This window comes from Cervus elaphus, chromosome 11 (assembly GCF_910594005.1).
Source record: "Cervus elaphus chromosome 11, mCerEla1.1, whole genome shotgun sequence".
NCBI classification, from domain to species: Eukaryota; Metazoa; Chordata; class Mammalia; order Artiodactyla; family Cervidae; genus Cervus; species Cervus elaphus.
Window position 1 is genome coordinate 90,653,916 of NC_057825.1, and position 20,343 is coordinate 90,674,258.

The window sequence follows — 20,343 nt, forward strand, 5'->3', positions numbered from 1 at the left end:
ATCATTATGGCAGGAGAAACAAAGCCAGCACCCTTTTAAAAACAGACAAAAAAAAAAGATTGTTTTAATAGGAGAGAAGCATCAGTCATTGATTCTTACTTCATTCACACTTTCTATCAACCCCATCCATCTTCAGAGTGAAGAGATGACAGAGCCCAGTTAACTCTCTCCCTCTTTCGGCCCCCACCCATACTGCTCCTCTGTACCAAATCCACCAAGACCCACCAACCCGCCCTTTTCAATCTGCAAGCAACAGCTCTATAGAATGACTCTGTCTGATGGGCTTGCAAACCTCAGGTATACCTAAGTACCAGCTTTCATCACACTACTTTAGGAGGATTACCTGTCAGGTTATCATCACTGGTCAGGGCCTTTAGAAATCAACTAAAATGACCACTCAGTCACTCAAGGCTGACCACATTCTACGAAGGTGGGGATGAGAAGACTTAAGGGAACAGAAAAAAAAAGTCAACAAACCAAACCAACAATCCAGAATGTAAAATATTTCATTTTCATTAACTGTTACTGCCCTCATTATCTGCAAACAAAGGTTCTCTAAGCAGGCCGTCTCTGCATCGGTGCACCTCCTTAGCATCAGTTTGCCGAGTTATCTTTTCTGCTGTGTCTGCAAAAGCCAACTACAGCACAATGGGTCACATCACTTGAGGGTCACTTGAGTCCTGCTATATTCTGGGGCCCTCCTTCCACCTCCTCCCTTTCCTTCCATCCACAAAACCTTTAACTCCACCATAGCTAAGGATCCCAGATAGCTAAATAAAAGAGGTGGCCTCAAACACAGGGAAAAGCCCTTAGGTCTCCAGTGTGAATCGCCAATGCCAACGCCCCTCCCCTCTCCTTTTCCTTAAGACCTGATGGTCTTCAGTCACACATCTTAAAAGAAAAACAAAAAACAAAAACACAAAGACTTACTTGTCTCAAGTCGATGAAGGCCAACTGCAGCGTGTCCTCCTGGAACCCAGGCACCGGGCCGGATCTGGCAAACTCTGTGGGAAAGAAAAGAGGATAAAAAGCGCCTTTAACTAACCATGGACAGGGAGATTGGCAGACGGATGACAGGGAAGACAAGAGAGGCTGGGGGAGAGGAGGACCAAGCTTCTAAGGAGTCATGTCTCTCTCCCTTCAGCTTCTTTGTCTGCCCTTCAAAATTCGTGTCATCAAAACACCATTAATTCCAGCATCCTGACAGCAAGGAAACTGTACTAATTCGACCTGAAATTTATTCCCATGAGCCGCGCTGGGCTTCAGAGTATTTGTTTTGTGAATGGACAAACAACTTGCAAAGGAGGAGGGAGTGGGGGAGAGAAAAAAGTTTTTCCTCTCAACACAATAAAATCTTCAGCTGTGAAACTCTTTTCAGTTCCGAAAGCTATTTATATTTTAGATCGCTGAAGGAATTTTCTAATTTCACGCCTGTCACCTCATTCCCCAAGCATTTATCAAAAAATATTCCCTGCCACATCATTAATTATTCCCTCACTGATTATTTGCATTATCTCATGAGTGCATTATTGCCAACCCACACACAGACACACAAACACACACACCGGCAGCAGAGGCTGCCAATCCAGTGCTTGGCTCTTCAGTAAAAGAGTATTGCAGATATGAGAAGACCCATCTAAACAAATATCACTGCAAAAACTTAGGGGGTATTTGTATATGTCCATCCTCCTAGGGTATTCTTTGCTCTTGACTTTTACTTCTATTCCACTCTCAAAAATTATTTTTCTCTTCCTCTACTCCAATTGAGTCTTAGGTCAAAGAGACACATGAATGCTATTTGCAGTTTACAGTAGCGCCTTGGGTCCATGCTTAGTTTACGACTCTGGCTTCTACATCATTAAGAAGAAGGTAACTGCACAGGACTACAGGGAAAGAGACTAGTTAACAGTTAAGAATGTCAAGTTTTATTGTCCCTAAGCCCTGCTTATTACAAAACCGAAAGGTCTTGTTTAAGCCCCTATATACAGACAAAACACAGAGAAAATTCAAAAGCTGTACAGTTACTATCCCTTGAATTCTCTCTGTGAAGTCAAACAAAGCAAGATAAACATTTAACATCAACCTACTATTTACCTCAAAAACAATTCAAATATCTGCTCAAAACAAATATGAAAAGGGATGTTTTCCTTTTGATTTTATTTTTCTCCAGGAATGAATTTAAGAAATTACAGGAAGTTGGTATCATATTTTCTTTTGAAATTAAATAAAATCTACCAAGATATTTGCATATATGTCTGGAAAATTCCTCCAAACAACTAGTAGCTGGATAGCTTCAAGTGATGATTTATGAACAATGATAGGTATTCCTGTTCTTTAAAAATATTTTTCATATAGGAAATGTCTAATGGGTTTTCATAAATTCCTTGCCCTACTTTAAGAAATAATGTTAACAAGTTAAGTTGAAGGGAATATAAAAACATTACATGAAATAAAACTTAAACCAATTTATTAAACTAATTATATAGAGTACAAATGTGAAATAAAAAAAAACCTTCTTATCCTGGAGTTTTCACAAAATAGTCTTATTTTAGAGATTTAAAAAAAAATAACTCAAATGGAAGGGGATAAACTATATAGAATGATAGCACACTAAGTTTCTATTTACTTTGGAAAGAAAATTTATATCCATTTATAAATTAATTCCATCATATGTATAGCCCAAATAATTAAAGTTTTAAAAGGGTAAAGTTCTAAAGCTGTATAAATACATCATGAAAGCCATGTTAATAAAAGCTTAAATAATCCATCCTTCATATCTTACAATAGCAATCATCTGTGATACCCTTGCATACAACAGCTGCTCAATCACACGTATAACCTCCTCATATTATGCTCCTATTGAGAGCAGCTCTTTGAGTCAGAGCCACAGTCACTCTTTTTGACAACCTTGATGGTCAGACAGTCAGCTTAAATAAGCTTCCTATGTCTGACGATTTCATCCAAGGTTGGCAGATTATCACTGTTGCTCCCATATGACATACGCCTTATGCTGCATCATTTGAAGGACTGGAGTCTCTTCTGTCAGTAGGAACCCCACAAGCCAAGATGCAGCAACTGTCAAGGTGTTCTGCTGAACCACACGTGTTCAGTTCAACAGGACTGCCCTGTGATACATGGGTTGAATGCTTGAGAAGTGGCCACACATTCTTGAATCTCGTTATTGGGCATGCTCCCTGGGGCTGACATGATGCTGATAAAACCACTCAGGTATCTGGATCTGATACATATTTAGTCAGTCACACTTTATAGATGTCATTTTATGACACAGTGAATTTTCCAGGTTCCCAGAGGACATAGTGGCCTTTTAGATTTGATTTTAATTTTATAAATCAGAGAATGACAACTGCATCAGGTGCAACAAAGTGAACAGATTAATTTTATTGCATATCTTCTAGAAATATTAAATACTATATATTCAACTTCACATTTATATTTTCTCATTATTTTATGAATGTAATTTTTATCCTCTCAGGTAGACAGTAAAATTCTTAGGGGTAAGGACCATATCACAGAACATAGCAAAGTGTTCAAAATAGTAGATGTCCAACAAATACCTATACTTTACAGAAATAACAAGATCAACTAATTACACATATTCTTTACTGCCAATGAAACTCTTTGGACTGCAATAGTAAGGTGTCCTTAACATGAGTATCAATAAGTAGACTTTAGGACTATATGAGCTTCCTAAAATTAGGTGCACAATGATTGAGGGGATGGGCTCTGGGGTTTTAAAAATCAGAGTTTGAGTTCCACTTACTAGCTCTATGGATATGTGCAAACTACTTAATCTCCTAAAAGGTTCAATATCTTTATCTCAAAAATGAGGGTGGCAGTGTATTCCTTATACTGCTGCTGTGAGGGTTAAATGAAATAACATGTAAAGCAACTGGCAGAGTGCCTGGCATAACATAATTGATTGTCATTATAATTAGTTTTTTGTGGGAATATTCGCTTCCCTGTGAAGAAGGTGGGTATCTTTTACTGAATTCTCAGAGGGTGGGTGACCAAACAAATGTAAAGAAACACTGTTTTATATCCAGGACAAAACATTAGAAGAAAATTCAGCTACCATTCAGTTGTAAGTTAGTGGGTTGGTACTGAAATTTATAGGCAAATATTTAAGTGATTCACTTAAAGAAGGCTGATATGACTAATTACTAGTGTATTAGCCACAGCACAGGAATTTTCACTCGTATTATTTTAGAAAATCAATAAATATATTAAGCAGATCTCCTATAATTTTGTGATTCAATATTTCCTTTAAAACATGATTGTTCCTGTAGAGTCAATTTTTTACATATTATGAAAAATGTTAATAGCATAAGAAAGTGTGAATACTTTTAAATTAAAATTTGTATTTATCTTCAACTATGTAAAGTACAATAACAGTAAAACACACGACAGTAAGCATTCACTTCATAATGGTAACTGAGGCTGTTAAAGAGAGGAAGATTACAAGGGATTTTATTCTCTTCTACATTTTATAAACATTAAAAATGAGTACAGACCACTTTTATAATCAGAGAAAAGGAAACAGAAGAACACATACATCCCCAATTATTCAGTGCTATTTTCTCTAGCACCAAGAGCTATAACCTGTTCAAGATTTAGCATTACAGGCAACTGGGATTGATTTGCACACCCATATTCTCAGAGGCTGCTTAATAGAGAGGAGAACAACTACACATGGGAGGGGTACAAGAAGCCCCCAGTCCATTGAAACATATAAAACTGGCTTCATGAACACACAGAAGCTTTCCTTTAGAATCACGAATGAAAAGGAGTATATGTCTGTACTAGTGGCCAAGTAGAACCAACAGGCAGTGAAGAAGCCTCTTTTTGGACTTGTCTCTGCATTCCAAGATCTGTAGTAGGTTTTCAGTCTCTAAGAGGTTTAAGCCAGTGCCAGAGTTCCCCAAGGCTGGAGTTCTGCAGAGTGGCACCAGCTTCACAAGAATATCAAGGTGCTTGTTCCACTTTATAGAGAACCAAATCCTACCTTTGACTATCTTATGTTATCTGGGGACTGAGTCAAGGTTCCCGTGAGGCTGGCAAGAAAGCTTCCCCTTGAAAAACTCGTTTAGGTTATTGGAGCTTCTGGCCAGTACCAAGCCATCCTTTTGAGAGCTTGGCTCACCCAGTTCCTTTTCACTGCCCTTAATCGTAGTACGGTCTCTCAAGCATTGAAACTGCTATCAGAGCCTGACTCTCAAAGCTAATTTGCAAATACGAAAAAATTTTAATGAAATAAATATTTCATTTAAAAAATTAAAGGGAGGTATACAAAATTATAGGAAAGAAGTCATACCGTTAAGTGAAGGTATAAACAGGAAAAGAAAATCACACACAAAAAACCTTTCACTTTTACTTAACAAATTTCCAACATTTTTTCACATTCTCATAATACATACTTAAATTTATGAGGTGTGACAATATTTTTAAATCAATATTAATTTGTCAAAATTATCCAACAGGTTTACAGTTCCAATAACCTTCATATTTTACTGAAATGAAAATTACCAAAGTAGAAAATAGAGGAATTCAACTAATTTCAAAAAGCTTTCTAGACTTCTTAAAGGCTTTTCTTAAAATGAACTACCACTTAGAGAGGGGAGGAAAAAAATGTTTAAATAAACTTTAAAATTACTTGGTACATTCACATTTCACTGAGGAAAACAAAATATACATTTGAAAAAGAGCACAGAACCCTAATTAAAAAAACAAGCATAGAACCCTAATTAGAAAAAATGGGAGAGTCACAGTTAGAAGAGGCTTTGAGGAGTCAAAATGACTGCCTTATAGCCAGAGAGCAGTATTGTAGTTTTTCAGAGTTCAAGGCCTTGAAAGAGTACAGAAAAGTGAATTAAACTCGGAAAGGTTAAACCTTAAGTGACTATAGGTGAAGTTGGCTGGTGGGGACCTGAAAAAGCTTGACTTATGTGTCTCCTTTTTTCCCCTTCTCTTGCTTGAAGGGTTCCCAGGTTACAGCACTTCTAAGTTTTAACACCAGTATGGATAAAAAAAATGTTGCCTGCCATTTCAGTAAACAAGAATCTTGCCTGCCATTCTGGTAAAAACCACGTGCTGTCCACCATCAAGTCATCAACCATTGCAGCTACCCTAGACAGTATGCCCTGAACGGATTTCAGGATGGAGAAAAACAGGATGCTGGCCCAAGATAGTTAAGATACATATCAAAGGAATAAATTCTATGAGTCAGACTTTTGCATCTTTCCATCTGTAGACAAGAACCAAAATTATTAATTTGAGATGTCTGCCTTCTGTGATTAGCTGTAATCTATTGATGTTAGACTCTATGTTTTCTTTTTCTTCAGCAAAAATTCCTACATATTCAGGCTCCTTCCTTAGCTTTTTGGAACAGTTTTATCTGAGAGGTGTCTCCCAGGCTTTAGTTCTCAGTAGTCAAAGCTATGGTTTTTCCAGTAGTTGTGTATAGATGTGAGAGTTGGATCATAAAGAAAGCTGAGTGCTGAAGAATTGATGCTTTCAAACTGTGGAGCTAGATAGGATTCTTGAGAGTCCCTTGGACTGCAAGGAGATCAAACCAGTCAATCCTAAAGGAATCAACCCTGAATATTCATTGGCAGGACTGATGCTGAAGCTGAAGCTCCAATACTTTGGCCACCTGATGTGAAGGCCTGAGTCACTGGAAAAGACCCTGATGCTGGGAAACATTGAAGGCAAAAGGAGAAGGAGGTGACAGAGGATGAGAGGGTTAGATAGCATCACCAACTCAATGGACATGAGTTTGGACAGACTCCAAGAAGAGAGGGGCAGGGAAGCCTGGTGTGCTGCAATCCATGGGGTTGCAAAGAGTCAGACACAACTTAGCGACTGAACAACAACAAGGTCACCAAATAAAACATAGTTCCACCCACCAAAAAAAGGCTGCCTTAGTCTGTAATCTGTATATTCAGACAGGACATTTGAGAACTTATCAAAAGCAAGTTGTGGGAAACAGAATATAAAAGAAATTCTTCTGAATCTTTGCAAATTGTTCATAAAACAAGAATAATTTTCAAAGGAAGATGAGCAAGGTAAAATTTATTTCAAAAAATCACAACTAGTACAATATCCAGGAAGTAGGTAAAATAACAATTCTTAGAGGAGAAGCTAATTTGTTCAAATAAGAGAAAACTGAAAAGGCAGAGGGCAAAATTTTAACCAGAAATTCTTGGTTAGCATAATATACTATTGCTTTCAGTTTAGTTCCAAGTTAGACAGTGGACAAGATAGCATCACCAGCCTCGACTGAACAGATTAGGGTTTTGTTTTTGGCCAAAATGTCCAGTGAGAAAGGAAAATCAGTATTCTGGAGCTCAAACTATGTTGGGTACTTGTTTATATCTTGAGATCAGGTCAGGTCACATGCAGTTTTTATGGGATTAAAACAAATAAGAGCTGCTGTTGCCGTATTAATGTAACGGTTTCCTGGTATCTGGGTCCCTGGGGCAACAGATAAGGAGTGTGCTAGACTATGAAGTGTAGCTCTGGGGAAGTCAAAGCCTTCTTGCATCACTTCTCCGTGGTTCCACAAAGCTAATTACAGAGAAGAGTTGATGGACTCCACAGGGACTCCACTCAAGGCCCTGATAGTCAGAGAAAGGTAGGCCAGAACATGAGGAAGTAAGTACAAACGAGAGAGCTATCAAGGAGGGGAGGAAAAAGGAAGGGGGTGGGGGTAGGAGTGGGGAGGGGAAAGTTCCTTGAAGATTCAGCAGACTATACTTGTATAAGTGTGTTTGTATGAACATGTAATCATAAAACAAGTCACCTTTAATGACACAGAGTATAATCCTTTGATATAAATTTTTCTTTGCTTTCATATATTTTAAACTCACTAGACCTTCTGCCTTAAGAAGGGCAGAGTAAAGTACAATCTAATCTATTCTGAGTTTCTGTGTGAGAAATACAATTAAAACTGATAATAACAGAGTCTGATAGCAAACGCCAAAGCAGCACTCTAAATAGATTTATAAATTGTTTTCAAAGTTTAATTCTCCTAGCTCCTTTTGCTTTAAAAGACAATTGAAAACTAGGACAGATAAATATAGGTTTTTAATTAATAAGAGATTAATCCACTGTAAGAGAGAAAATGGCCACAAGCATGAAGGAACTTTCATGATGCTGCTGAGTAAATAAGCCAATCAGTTTCCAGGTGTCTCTCCCTCATACTGTACCACTGAAAGGAAATGAGGGTTCAGATACTGGCAGAGACTGGTGTCAATGACAGAACACATTCCCCTGGAGACAGCTGTCTTATGTGGAATAAACCTAGCAAATTGGAGAAATTGATTTTTATGCCTTACTAACATCTATAACATAGAAGAAGAATCTGTAAACAGTTTAATGAAATTAATTGGCTGATTTCTAGCAAAGCAAACTAGAAAGTCATAATTTTATTCAAGATTTAAAAGAAGGAGGTGACATAAATTCCTACCATGTCATGGAGTCCAGATGCCACTGGGTGCTTTTATAGACATAAAGTGGTGTTCCTTGTTTAAGGAAATAGTATTCTAAATGGTGGATAAGAACACATTAGATGTATTCACCAAATTAAACAGAGTATCTTTTGCATTGCAGAGGAAGAAGGTTAAGGAAAGCCAAGACCCATAACAAGTGGCAGAACAATGTCATGCCACATGGCATTGGATGTTCCCTTAATATTTCCATAAATAATTGCCAAAAACATAGCACAAAATGTCCCAGGACTTGAGTTTACAACCAAGAATCCTAAAGCTGAAAGGAGCATTTGTAATTGCTAAGGACTTTTACAGATGAAAAAATTAAAACCAAAAAAAGTAAGTTGGTGAACCAGTTAAAACCTAACCCCTCTATTATTTCAATATGCATCCCTGACCTATAATGTCTGAAAGCAAATATTTACTTTACATGTTCCTTTTATATATGTACATATATACATTTGTATATCTTTTTCATTTCAATAACAATGAAGTCATAAAAATATACAGGTCTGTGTAACACCACAATTTTCCTCTGAAGTTTTGCAATTTTGAAAAATAAAGGCCGATTACATAATAGATTTTTTTTAATACTATAGTGAAAAGAAGCCTCTGCCAATTAGGAAACAGCAGTGCTTCTGTGAATAATCTTAAAGAAAGCTGAGAACCTGCAATGAAAAGCGTGGGTTTCCTGAGAGATGAGAAAGACTGGTGTTCTCAAGTAGTAACTTTATATCCTTGATATTTTTACTGTGCTTTCAAGGACTTAATCTTATCCATGTGTTTGTTCAGCACTGATCATTCTGTTGTATAGACACAAGACAGAATTAAGTTTATCTGAAATTTTACATTGAGAAGGATTCTATAGGCACTTAACATAATGGTAATAAATTCTCCAGAAAAGCATTGTCCAAATAGAAACAAGAGCTACATGTATAATTTTAGAAATTTTAGTAGATACACTTAAGAAAATAAAAATCAGTTAAAAATTAATAATAGCATATATTATTTTACTTAATATATCTAAAATATTTTAATATCAACATAAAATTAGCATTTTAAAAATTATTCATGAGGTTTTTGTCAAAATCCAGGATGTGTTCTTCACTTAGAGTACAACTCATATTTGAGCTGTGTGTCAAATGCTCAAATAACCACTTGTGGCTGGTATCTATAGTTTTGGACAGCACAGCTTCATATGATGTTGACTGTAAAGAATGAAAGCTAAAATGAAATGTGCAAAGAATGATTTCAGAATGACAAGGAAAGAGCACTCTCCAAATTCACAGCAATATGAATTGTGTCTATATTGACTATGAAATTAGGATCGAAACAAATGTTCCTGGTACTACACAATGGCTTCTCTTCAGCTCATATTTTAAAAATATGTCACCCTCTGAGGCAGCTATATACTTTGTATATTCTTCACTATGTCTATCAATAAATTTTTATAGTACCTCTCTATTGATTTTTATGCTAGTATTCTTTCCTTTCTTCTCTTCATCTCATTTTCTTTTCTTAATATCTAATTTACTAATTTTTTCAACTTATCCTACTGAAAGTAGTCTCAAATCATTTTGGAATGATTAAGGTATATTAAAAAAACTGACAGTTGAGCAGTGTATGTTTCCAGACAAAGCTCTTTGACTCTCAGGTTCCCCAGCAAGTGATGACAGTAACAATCCTGACTTATAACTGCAAAAGCGGATAATGTTTCTTTGGTATAAATTTCGTGGATAGTCTCACAATTTGCTAGGAAAATTGAGTCTTAGTCTACATTGATTGGTGTTCACAGAAAATGGATTTATCATTAGCTAAGGTAACTAGGATTCCAATATTTCTAGATTTTACTTATGTGACCTTGGGCTTATCATTTAAGTTTTTAGTGCCAGATGTCTCCCCTGTAAAATGAAGGCAATAATATTTCACTTGCTTAAAGCTATGGGACTGAATCAAATATACTCTTGAGGCCTATTACATAACAAGGAATATACCTGGTCTTAGGTCCTAGCTCCTGACAAGGAGTTTTATATCCTCCAAAGGTCCTGAGCAACAGGAAAGCTCCTGAGCAATTCATAATTGAATCATTTTGATCATACCTAAGTTTATGCTGAGAAGTTGACTCCTGAGGGCCCTTAAGTAGTTTTAAGGGAGGGGCTGCACAAACCAGAATGACCAAGCCTGTGACGAGAGGGTTGACACGTTCAGCCCACCCTCAATCTCCAGAGAGGGGAAGGGATGGTGGTCGATTTCAATCATGTAGCAAGTTATTTATTCAATCATGCTTCAGGCTTCCCTGGTGGCTCAGATGGTAAAGAATCCATCTGCAATGTGGAGACTTGGGTTCCATTCCTGGCTTAGGAAGATCCCATGGAGAAGGGAACAGCTACCCACTCCAGTATTCTTGCCTGGATAATTCCATGGACAGGAATTAATTAATTAATTGGCAGGCTACAGTCTATGGGGTCACAAAGAGCTGGACACAAATGAAGGATTCACTTCACTACATAATAAAACCCTCACATGAAAACTCTGTGCACTGAAGCTCAGTGGATCTTCCTGATTTGGTGAACATGCTGATGTGCTGGAAGGTTGACATGCCTGATTCCTTAAGGACAGGACATGGAAGTTCCGTTTTGCCAGCTTCCTCTCCAGGATCCTGTCCTGTATATCTCTTCCATTTGACCGTTCCTGAGTTACAGCCTTTATAATAAAACTGCAATCATAAGTACAGCATTTTTGGTGAGTTATGCGAGTTTCTGTAGTGAATTACTGAACTGAATGTACAGATGTGAGAGTTGGAACACAAAGAAAGCTGAGGGCCGAAGAACTGATGTTTTTGAATTGTGGTGCTGGAGAAGGAGATCAAACCAGTAAATCCTAAAGGAAATCAACCCTGAATATTCATTGGAAGGATTGATGCTAAAGTTGAAGCTCCAATACTTTGGCCACCTGATGTAAATAGTCAACTCACTGGAAAAGACCTTGATGCTGGGAAAGACTGAAGACAAAAAGAGAAGAGGACAGCAGAGGATGATATGGGTAGATAGCATCACTGACTCAATGGACATGAATTTGAGCAAACTCCAGGAGATAGTCAAGGACAGGGAAGGCTGGCATGCTGCAGTCCATGGGATCCCAAAGCGTTAGACATGACTTAGCGACTGAACAACAACTGAACTGAAAGGGGATGTGGTGAGATCAGTACCTGTGAAAGTGAAAAATGAAAGTGAAGTCGCTCAGTTGTGTCCGACTCTTTGCAACCCCATGGACTGTAGCCTACCAGGCTACTACATCCATGAGATTTTCCAGGCAAGAGTACTGGAGTGGGTTGCCATTTCCTTCTCCAGGGGATCGTCCCAACCCAGGGATCAAACACAGGCCTCCCACACTGCTGGCAGACTCTTTACCATCTGAGCCACCAGGGAAGTCCCCAAAATCTGTAGTCAGCTAGAAAGAAGTGGGAGTGGCTTGACGACACCTGAGGCTTGTGGCTAACATCTCTATAGGGGCAACCTTGTGGGACTGAACCCTTCCTTAATTTGTAGAATCTGTACTAACTCCAGGTAGTTAGTGTTAGAACTGGATTGAACTGCAGAACAACCAGTTGTTGCTGGGATTCCCTGGTGGCTCAGCTGGTAAAGAATCTGCCTGCAATGTGGGAGACCTGGGTTTGATCCCTGGGTTAGGAAGAGCCCCTGGAGAAGGGAATTGCTACCCACTCCAGTATTCTTGCCTGGAGAATTCCATGGACTGTGCAGGGTCGGACACAACTGAGTGACTTTCACTCACTCACTCGGTTGGTGTTGGAGAATTGCTGTTGGAACACGTTTCAATTCAGATCAAGCACAATACAAATTGATGTTGGGCCCATGTGAATATCTAGGTTATAGCCAGATATGTCCCAGCATAACAAATATGGAATTTACTGGAAACAGATACAATGAAATAATGATATGCTTTTTTTTTGCCTACATGGCCACTTCTTCAATAAATCAAAAAACTTAAAGATATTGCATTAAAGTGAGTGTTCATTACAAGAGATCATTTTTGACATGGCAAAATAAAATTTTTACAGATCTTTCTAAGAGAAAAATAACATTTTCTACATTTTCTAGCTTTGCTTCATATACTTGCTCAAGTATTAGTTAGGAATTCCACCTCCTCAAATGGAATTATAATGTTAAGTATTAAAACAATGATCTACCTCCACACTAACTGTTTGCATTAGATCAATATGAACATAAATACTGGTCTGCCATTACAGTTATACAGACTAATGAATTTATTTTCTGAGGTCAAGATCTACACTTAGGATCTATCTTACTAAAGAATATAAACATTGCCACTAAGAGCTCAGTTTGAGGTGTGTTTTCCCTTTTCTTTTTTTCCCCTAAAACAACCAACCAAGCAAACAAAAACAAAAGAAGGTGAAGAAGAGAATCTCTGTCAGTGAAACCTGAGACCTTAAGCTGGTGGTTGTAAGACCAAAGACTTGAAGGCAGACACAACAGGAACTCCAGAGGCAGTGTTAGGCGTTTTAACTTGGAGGCACTGGTAAGAGAGGGGGAGATCAGTGTTTTAAGAGAATTTAAGTCAGTTGGGAAAAAAAGGAAATGGAAGTAAGTGTTTCTTCAGGTACGCAAGCAACTTCTTTCCATGATAAGCTGGTGCTTTGAAAGGAATATCCTAACAACTAGGAAGTATAGGAGACAAATGAGCATCTCAAGTATTAAAAGCACTCCTGTCTTTAAAATGTTTAAAAGCCCTTGAAATGCTTTTCTACAGGAGTGTACAGAACCTCATTCTTTTCCCTGGTTAATTGTCTGGGCAGGAGCTGATGCTACACCTTGTTTCCATCCACTGACAGGCAGACAGCTGACAAAAAGATTCTGTGAGCCAGAGGGAATGGCAGGCCCTTAAGCCCGACTGCTGGGATTTGGTGAAAAACTGAGGAGACTTGAATTTCTTCAGAAAGGCACATCATCCAGGAAGAAAGAGCAGAGAAAGAAGAGAGAAAGATTACTAGGGAAATTTTACTGATACCAACAAAATAATGTAACAGCTATTTTTCTTTTATTCTTGGCTACATTATACAAAATATTTGCTGTTATTTACAATTAAACAGTCCCAATTATCAGGCTTAACGGAGGCAACGAAATAAACAACCTTTTCTCTCTTCTCTTTCAATGTCAATTTCTGAGAGTCTTTTACAAGCACTGATTCAATTTCTTTGTCTTCCATTCACTTCTCAACTCCTAGCAATCTGGTCTATCACCTACTTCCACTAAAAGTGCGCACTCTAAAATCTGCTTTGGCTCCAATAATAACAGTTATATTTCCACATTTCCTTCTGGATACCCCAGTTCATTTCACTTTATTTTCTAGTCAAATGAATTAGCTTTATTTCCCTATTATGCCATATTCTTTATTTCCTCCCAGAATTTACACAAATACTTGCCTTTGTCAGAACACCCTTCCCAATCTACCTCATCCTATTTGAATGGTTAATTCCTAGCCATGTTGTCCAATGGGATATCCTAGTCCAAATCACTCACATATAACAAATGAGTAAAACGGTTTTGCAAGAGATTAAGTGTGTTGTCCAAATTCACAGCTACTTAGTGATCAAACAAAGACAAAGACACAGACCTCGATTTACCCATCCAATGTACTGGTAGGTGTACATTATCCCACCACTGACCCTAATATATACTACTTTCTCCTCCCAGGAAAGGAGTAGAAAATAGAAGCAAAATATAGATCAACTACTATTATAGAACATTATAGGTAAGACTTTAAAAATGCTATACATTGTCTCACTAGTTTCTGAAAACTTCAGTTTTTCTAAGTGGAAGTGTTGGCAATTTTTTTACTCATATTTTCTAAATTCCAATCTCAGAAAAAAGAAATTGGGAGTGCTAAGGGAATTGTGTGGTGCCACTCTCTCATATACACATACATAAAAGAGAGGAAGAGAGAAAGGATAAATTTCTAAAATTTGTAATACTAAAACTAGATCAGATAGATGGTTTAATTAAAATCAACTCAGAACTCAAATTAGAACTCAAATCAGAATCTGTTAACTCTTGAAATGTTACAGCAGGTGATAATGGAAAAGAATGAAAGTTTTTTTTCTTTTAAAATGTTTCATAAAAATTAGGACTTTGATCAACTTTTTGAGATGTATATGGTAACTGTTCCACCTAAAGCCAGTAGGTGGATGAGAATGTTACAGGCATTTCTTGTGGGCCCAAGTCTGTCAATTTTCAACAATTAAAATAATTTTTAAATATACACTGTATTTAATATGATTTCCTGGTTTACACCCTATAAAATGGCCTAATTAAAATAAATAGTTTACTGGCCTCAACCCCAAAGACATGAAGTACGGGCCAAAGAAAATAGAAATTGTACACAATGTCTCAGCGTAATCACTTGGAGACAAGAATAGTAAATGCATCAGATGTTCTTGGGAGAGTCTGGTTTAGTACAATTATTAGAATTGTAGCCCATGTGAATAAAAGGGAGGTGCAAATGGCTTGATAGAATGAGGTAGCGGTGCTGAAGAAATAACTCTTCACCTGAGGTGATGTTTGTAGCTAGTTGATATAGGAGAAGGAGATGGCAGCCGTATATACACTGTCAAGCTCAGTGGCTCAGTCGTGTCTGATTCTTGGCAACCCCATGGACTGTAGCCCACCAGGCTCCTCTGTCGATGGGATTATCCTAGCAAGAATACTGGAGTGGGTTGCTATTTTCTCCTCCAGGAGATCTTCCCGACCGAGGGACTGAACCTGCTGATCCCCGTCTACTACGTTGGTAGGCAGGTTCCTTACCACTGAGTCACCTGGGAAGCCTCAGCCAAACATTGCTCTGGTGCTAATGGTGAGGTGAGGTCTCTGGTTTGCAATGATTAAGAAACATTGTTGTTTCAGTGGGCTCATTTCTCCATGAAAATGTTTCTGGGTGTTTTCAAGCAAATTATGAGGACTCATGAAAATTTTTAAATAATTGTTTTTAAAGTTTCTAATAGGGAAATAGTAAAAAGTCTTTGGAGATTATGAAATTGCTATAACAAACTCTTTTAACTTTAAGAAAAACCTGTTTTACTGGGTCTGGAACTAGGGTTAGGTAACAGGAAAAAAGGAATAACCACACTATATTTTTAAATTTCTACTTCTTTGAAATGGCATTTCTTAATCTTTCCAGTCACTGTAACTTCCAAAGTGCAGAAGGTCTCAAAGTTGAGAAAAAATAAGTAAAGAAATCTGAAACAGCTAAAATAGAAAATGTAGAAAAAGAAGGAAGGAGCACCAAGTTTGGAATATCACTTTAAAAAACATCTGGTCCTCTTCTTTTCAAAATCATAGAGCAAGAAAATGGACTTCTGGAAGCTACCAGCTGATTTAAGTTAATTTCCTCCTACCACCTCTGTCTTCCTCCCTCCAAATATCCCTTGAAATAAAGCTGGGAAGAAAAATCCAAACAATTTCAAAGAGGAATCAGTCCCTGTCCTTATTTAGAGCTGGGATAAGTACCACATTTACCAAACAGAATTTAGAGTATTGGTTTTGCCACAGATAAAAAAGCTTAATTGCGTAGTATGATTCTTCACGTAGCGGTCCTTTGTACTTCCTCATCACTTAAATGCTCACAAACAATCCAAGGTCACACTTGCTACCAGAAAAGTATTTTGTCTCTGTTGGCCGATGTCTGGAAGCCAACAGCAGGGTTTGACAGTGATGCATAACAAGGTGAGAGCAGCATGATCCATCTCCATTTTCTTGACAAGGATGGCATCTTAGCCATGGTGAGGAAGAGCAGGCTGCCTGCCTTCAGTGCTCAGGTTGGCAGCACCTACTATCAAATGACCAGGTGTCTGGCAATGGGCTCACAGAGACAATGACTGTCTTATCTCCCGGAATTCAAGGAACTTCAGCCCATAAACCAAAATAGCTGCTGAGTGGGCACTACTCACTGATCCATGTCTGAGAAAAGTCCTTTCAGAGGACACAGGGTTCATCATCCATAGTCAAAGAGAAGTGACGTGGCCCTTTAAACGTCAGTGAAGCCTTCTGTTTGGGTTTTCCATGGCTAAGAAAGGCACATCATAACAGCACAGCACCTAGCATGACAGAGCTTGCTGGTGTGGGACGACAACCGCAAACAAAGCAGGGTTTTGTACTGCCTATTTCTGACAGAAGGAAGATGTCTGCAGTTTGCGTTCTTCCCACACCATTTTAGATCTGAGAATCCAAGCTCAATCCTACTTTTAAAAAGAACTAGTAAGGGCCTGGGAAGTGGGAGAGAGATGAAGCCACACAACCTATAAGTTTCTGGGGAAGCCTTTGCATAGGTTGATTGAGAGCTGTGTGACTGAGAAAGTACCTCTCAGAAAAATGGCCTCTATTTTTCATCCTATACATTCCCACTGCACTTCAGTTTTAAATTTCATTTTTTGTATAGAATATCTACAGTGTTCCAGGTCTTGCAGAGAAAACAAGGAATGAAGAGAATGAATGAAATATTGATAACTATAACTAACTATATATAATACATATACATATATAACTGCCAACTTCATGATTTTCCCTTGCAAATGTGAGTTTCATTGCAAATATTGAGTCAAAATGAGAATGAGAAACAAGAATATAGAACAAAACTGAGAAAAAGGGAATACAAATGATAGAACAAATAAAGATTTGTTCTAACAAAGACTGGCCACCCAAATCCCTGTACATTTCCAACAGAAAATGAAAGCATTTTTCTGAAGAAGAAACATAAAATATTTCTTTCTGATCCCATTAACCAGTCAATCAACCAAAAGACAAAATTCATTAGCCATGGAGCTTGTCTCATAGAACAAGTTATTGTCTCCATCACATTAAAGCAATAACAACTAATTATCTTTAGATTTTCACATGTGCAGAACACTGCAAATTATAGGAAGCAAGTTTATTTTTCTGCATACAAACTCGAAGTCTATCATCAATCTTTCCACTGTAATGTTTCTCAGATGGAAGAGGGCAGAACAGGAAAGCTTGTTTTAAAACTGCAATTTAGAAAGATGAGGCCGAGGATAGAAGCTAAGGGATCTGAAATTAATGATACTGAAACACACAAAATGTCCTTCAGTAGTCTGCAACAGGAAATTTGCGTCTTCAGGCATTACATATCCTCAAACAAAGGAGGCATCTTTTTTTTTTTTTTTAGGAGGCATCTTTTATTTTGATATAACTTAAGAAGATGAGGTTTAAAATCTTACTGGGCTCAAACTTTCTCCATTTGTCTCTCTTCAAGCCTTATATTCCTAAGAGGGCATAAGGGGTTTTCTTTTTAAGACTTGAAGAGGTACAATTAAAACAATTAAGATACAATTTGAGAAGTGTCTTCTGGATAAAACATAAAACCTATGCTTTAATAGGAAAGGAAGCAAATTCAAAACTTTTCACAAAAATATCCCATAATATGTAATGATACCACTTGCTACAATAATTAAACATTTCTAAGATTAAAGTAAATCTTTTTTTTTTTTTTACATAATATGAAAATGTCCAGGTTTCAAACAAATATTTCTTTCTTTTCTTTTTTTTTTTTTTTATTAGTTGGAGGCTAATTACTTCACAACATTTCACTGGGTTTTGTCATACATTGATATGAATCAGCCATAGATTTACACGTATTCCCCATCCCGATCCCCCCTCCCACCTCCCTCTCCACCCGATTCCTCTGGGTCTTCCCAGTGCACCAGGCCCGAGCACTTGTCTCATGCATCCCACCTGGGCTAGTGATCTGTTTCACCATAGATAGTATACATGCTGTTCTTTTGAAACATCCCACCCTCACCTTCTCCCACAGAGTTCAAAAGTCTGTAGATATCAAGAAGTGTAAAGCAAATCTTATAGAAAGCCAATTTGTAAAAATCTATTTCTCATATCAGTACTATATTAGTACTCAGGTTCTAGTAAGTAAGTTCCCAAAAGAAATGTAACCATACTCTTTACACTTCTGAAATTCAGGACTGCTAACACATTTCACCATGGAAACTCTGATTTTCCCCTAAACCACACCGACATTTCTAGGGGATACCCTTGTGGCTCAGATGGTAGAAGAATCTGCCTGCAATGAAGGAGACCATGGTTCGATCTCTGGGTCAGGAAGATCTCCTAGAGAAGGGAATGGCAACCCCCTCCAGTATTCTTGCCCAGAGAAGCCCATGAACAGAGGAGCCTGGCGGGTTACATAGTTCATGGGGTCGCAAAGAGTTGAACACAACGAGGGACTAACACTTTCACTTTCTCATAGTGCTTTAGGTCTTGACTAGACCGCTCACTTTCTTCCTAAACTAATATTATCCAAAAGTAAATAGCATAAAGCAGCCTGAGACAATCTTGTCTTAATTATACAGAAAGTTTCTTTGAGAAAAAAAATTACTGACCCTATTCCAATGGTCATTAAATTTATAAGAGCTCTTGATGGCAATCACTCAAAGACTGCTTTCTACTTCCATATACTCTGTTCCCTGATGTTATCATACATAACTATATCATACATGTTATCATACATAACTATAATAAAAACTACAAGAAACATATTTAATATTTACTGATGCTTACAAATATGTGCATATTAGGATCTATAAAGCATTTCATTATATTATCTCATTTAATTCTTATAATAATTTTCCAAACACATAAACATATCCACACAATCTGCCCTCCCATGATAAACTGTAATATCTTAGAACTAAATAGCCCACAGAAGACAGGCTCCTCTGTCCATGGAATTCTCCAGGCAAGAATACTAGAGTGGGTTGCTATTTCCTTCTCCAGGGGAATCTTCCCAACCCAGTAATTGAACCCAGGTCTCCCACATTGCAGGCGGATTCTTTACTGTCTGAGCCACCATGGAAGCCCACAGAACTAAATGGAAACTCAGAAACAATCTAGCCAAGTGTTCTCGTATTATAGACAAGAAGCCCAAATTCAGATTTAATGAATTACCAAGATCACACAGCAAATTAGTGGCAAAACTGAGGTCATAATACAACGTTCCTTCCAGGTTAATACTCTTCATGACAATGATAATGACACGGACGACAAGGATAGTGGCTAGCAGTTACTGAGCATTTGTTATGTATTAATTACTCAATCAACTGAACAAGTCTGTGAGATAGTATAATTGCAAATTCATTTTGTAAGTAGAGAAACTGAGGTTTAGAAGAGGAATAAAATGTCCAAACTACTAAACATAATATATAATGATAAATATCAGAAGTGATAGAAAAAGATTGATGTCAAAGCCCAATCTGTTTGCATCACCTCTGATTTTAATTATTATATATTATACAGGTGATATATCAAAAAGTGACTGTCATTGGCAAGAATGGCTTTATAATCCACAGAAGTTGGTAGGATATGTGTACTCAAGTTGCCAATCGTCCATTCTCCTAAGAGAATATTCCTTAGGGTTCCAACTACATCCCTGTTTGTCTTGCTATTCACATCACATGACATCCATTCTAAGCCACTTCTTACTTCTATTCCCTTCCATCATCAGAGCTGACCAAAAAGATCCAGAAACTTGGGTAGTTGCTGAGTCATTTTTATTCATTCAATAAATAAATATTAAGTAAGTACCATATGTCAGGCACTATGTAAGAGACTAAGGAGACAGGAGTGAGGAGACATGATCCCTAACCTAAGTGACCTGCTATTTATCTTTTGATGGGGTCCTATGAAATCCATGTACTCGAAATAAGGCCTCCTCTTTTTTTGAACTATTTTGAATAAATTTTTGTTCCATGCAAATAAGCATAATTTAATTAAGACAG

The 20,343-nt window shown here is 37.6% G+C and overlaps 1 protein-coding gene across 2 annotated transcripts in view; it reads right to left on the reverse strand.

Annotated features, from left to right (window-relative positions):
- The window catches only part of EXOC6B (exocyst complex component 6B), a 664,516-nt gene that overhangs the window by 167,593 nt on the left and 476,580 nt on the right, over positions 1–20,343 (reverse strand). For both annotated transcript variants that reach the window (XM_043918361.1, XM_043918362.1), the window contains exon 20: positions 931–1,004. In XM_043918361.1, coding sequence (XP_043774296.1) covers positions 931–1,004 — 74 coding nt within the window. The remainder of the gene's footprint in view (positions 1–930; positions 1,005–20,343) is intronic.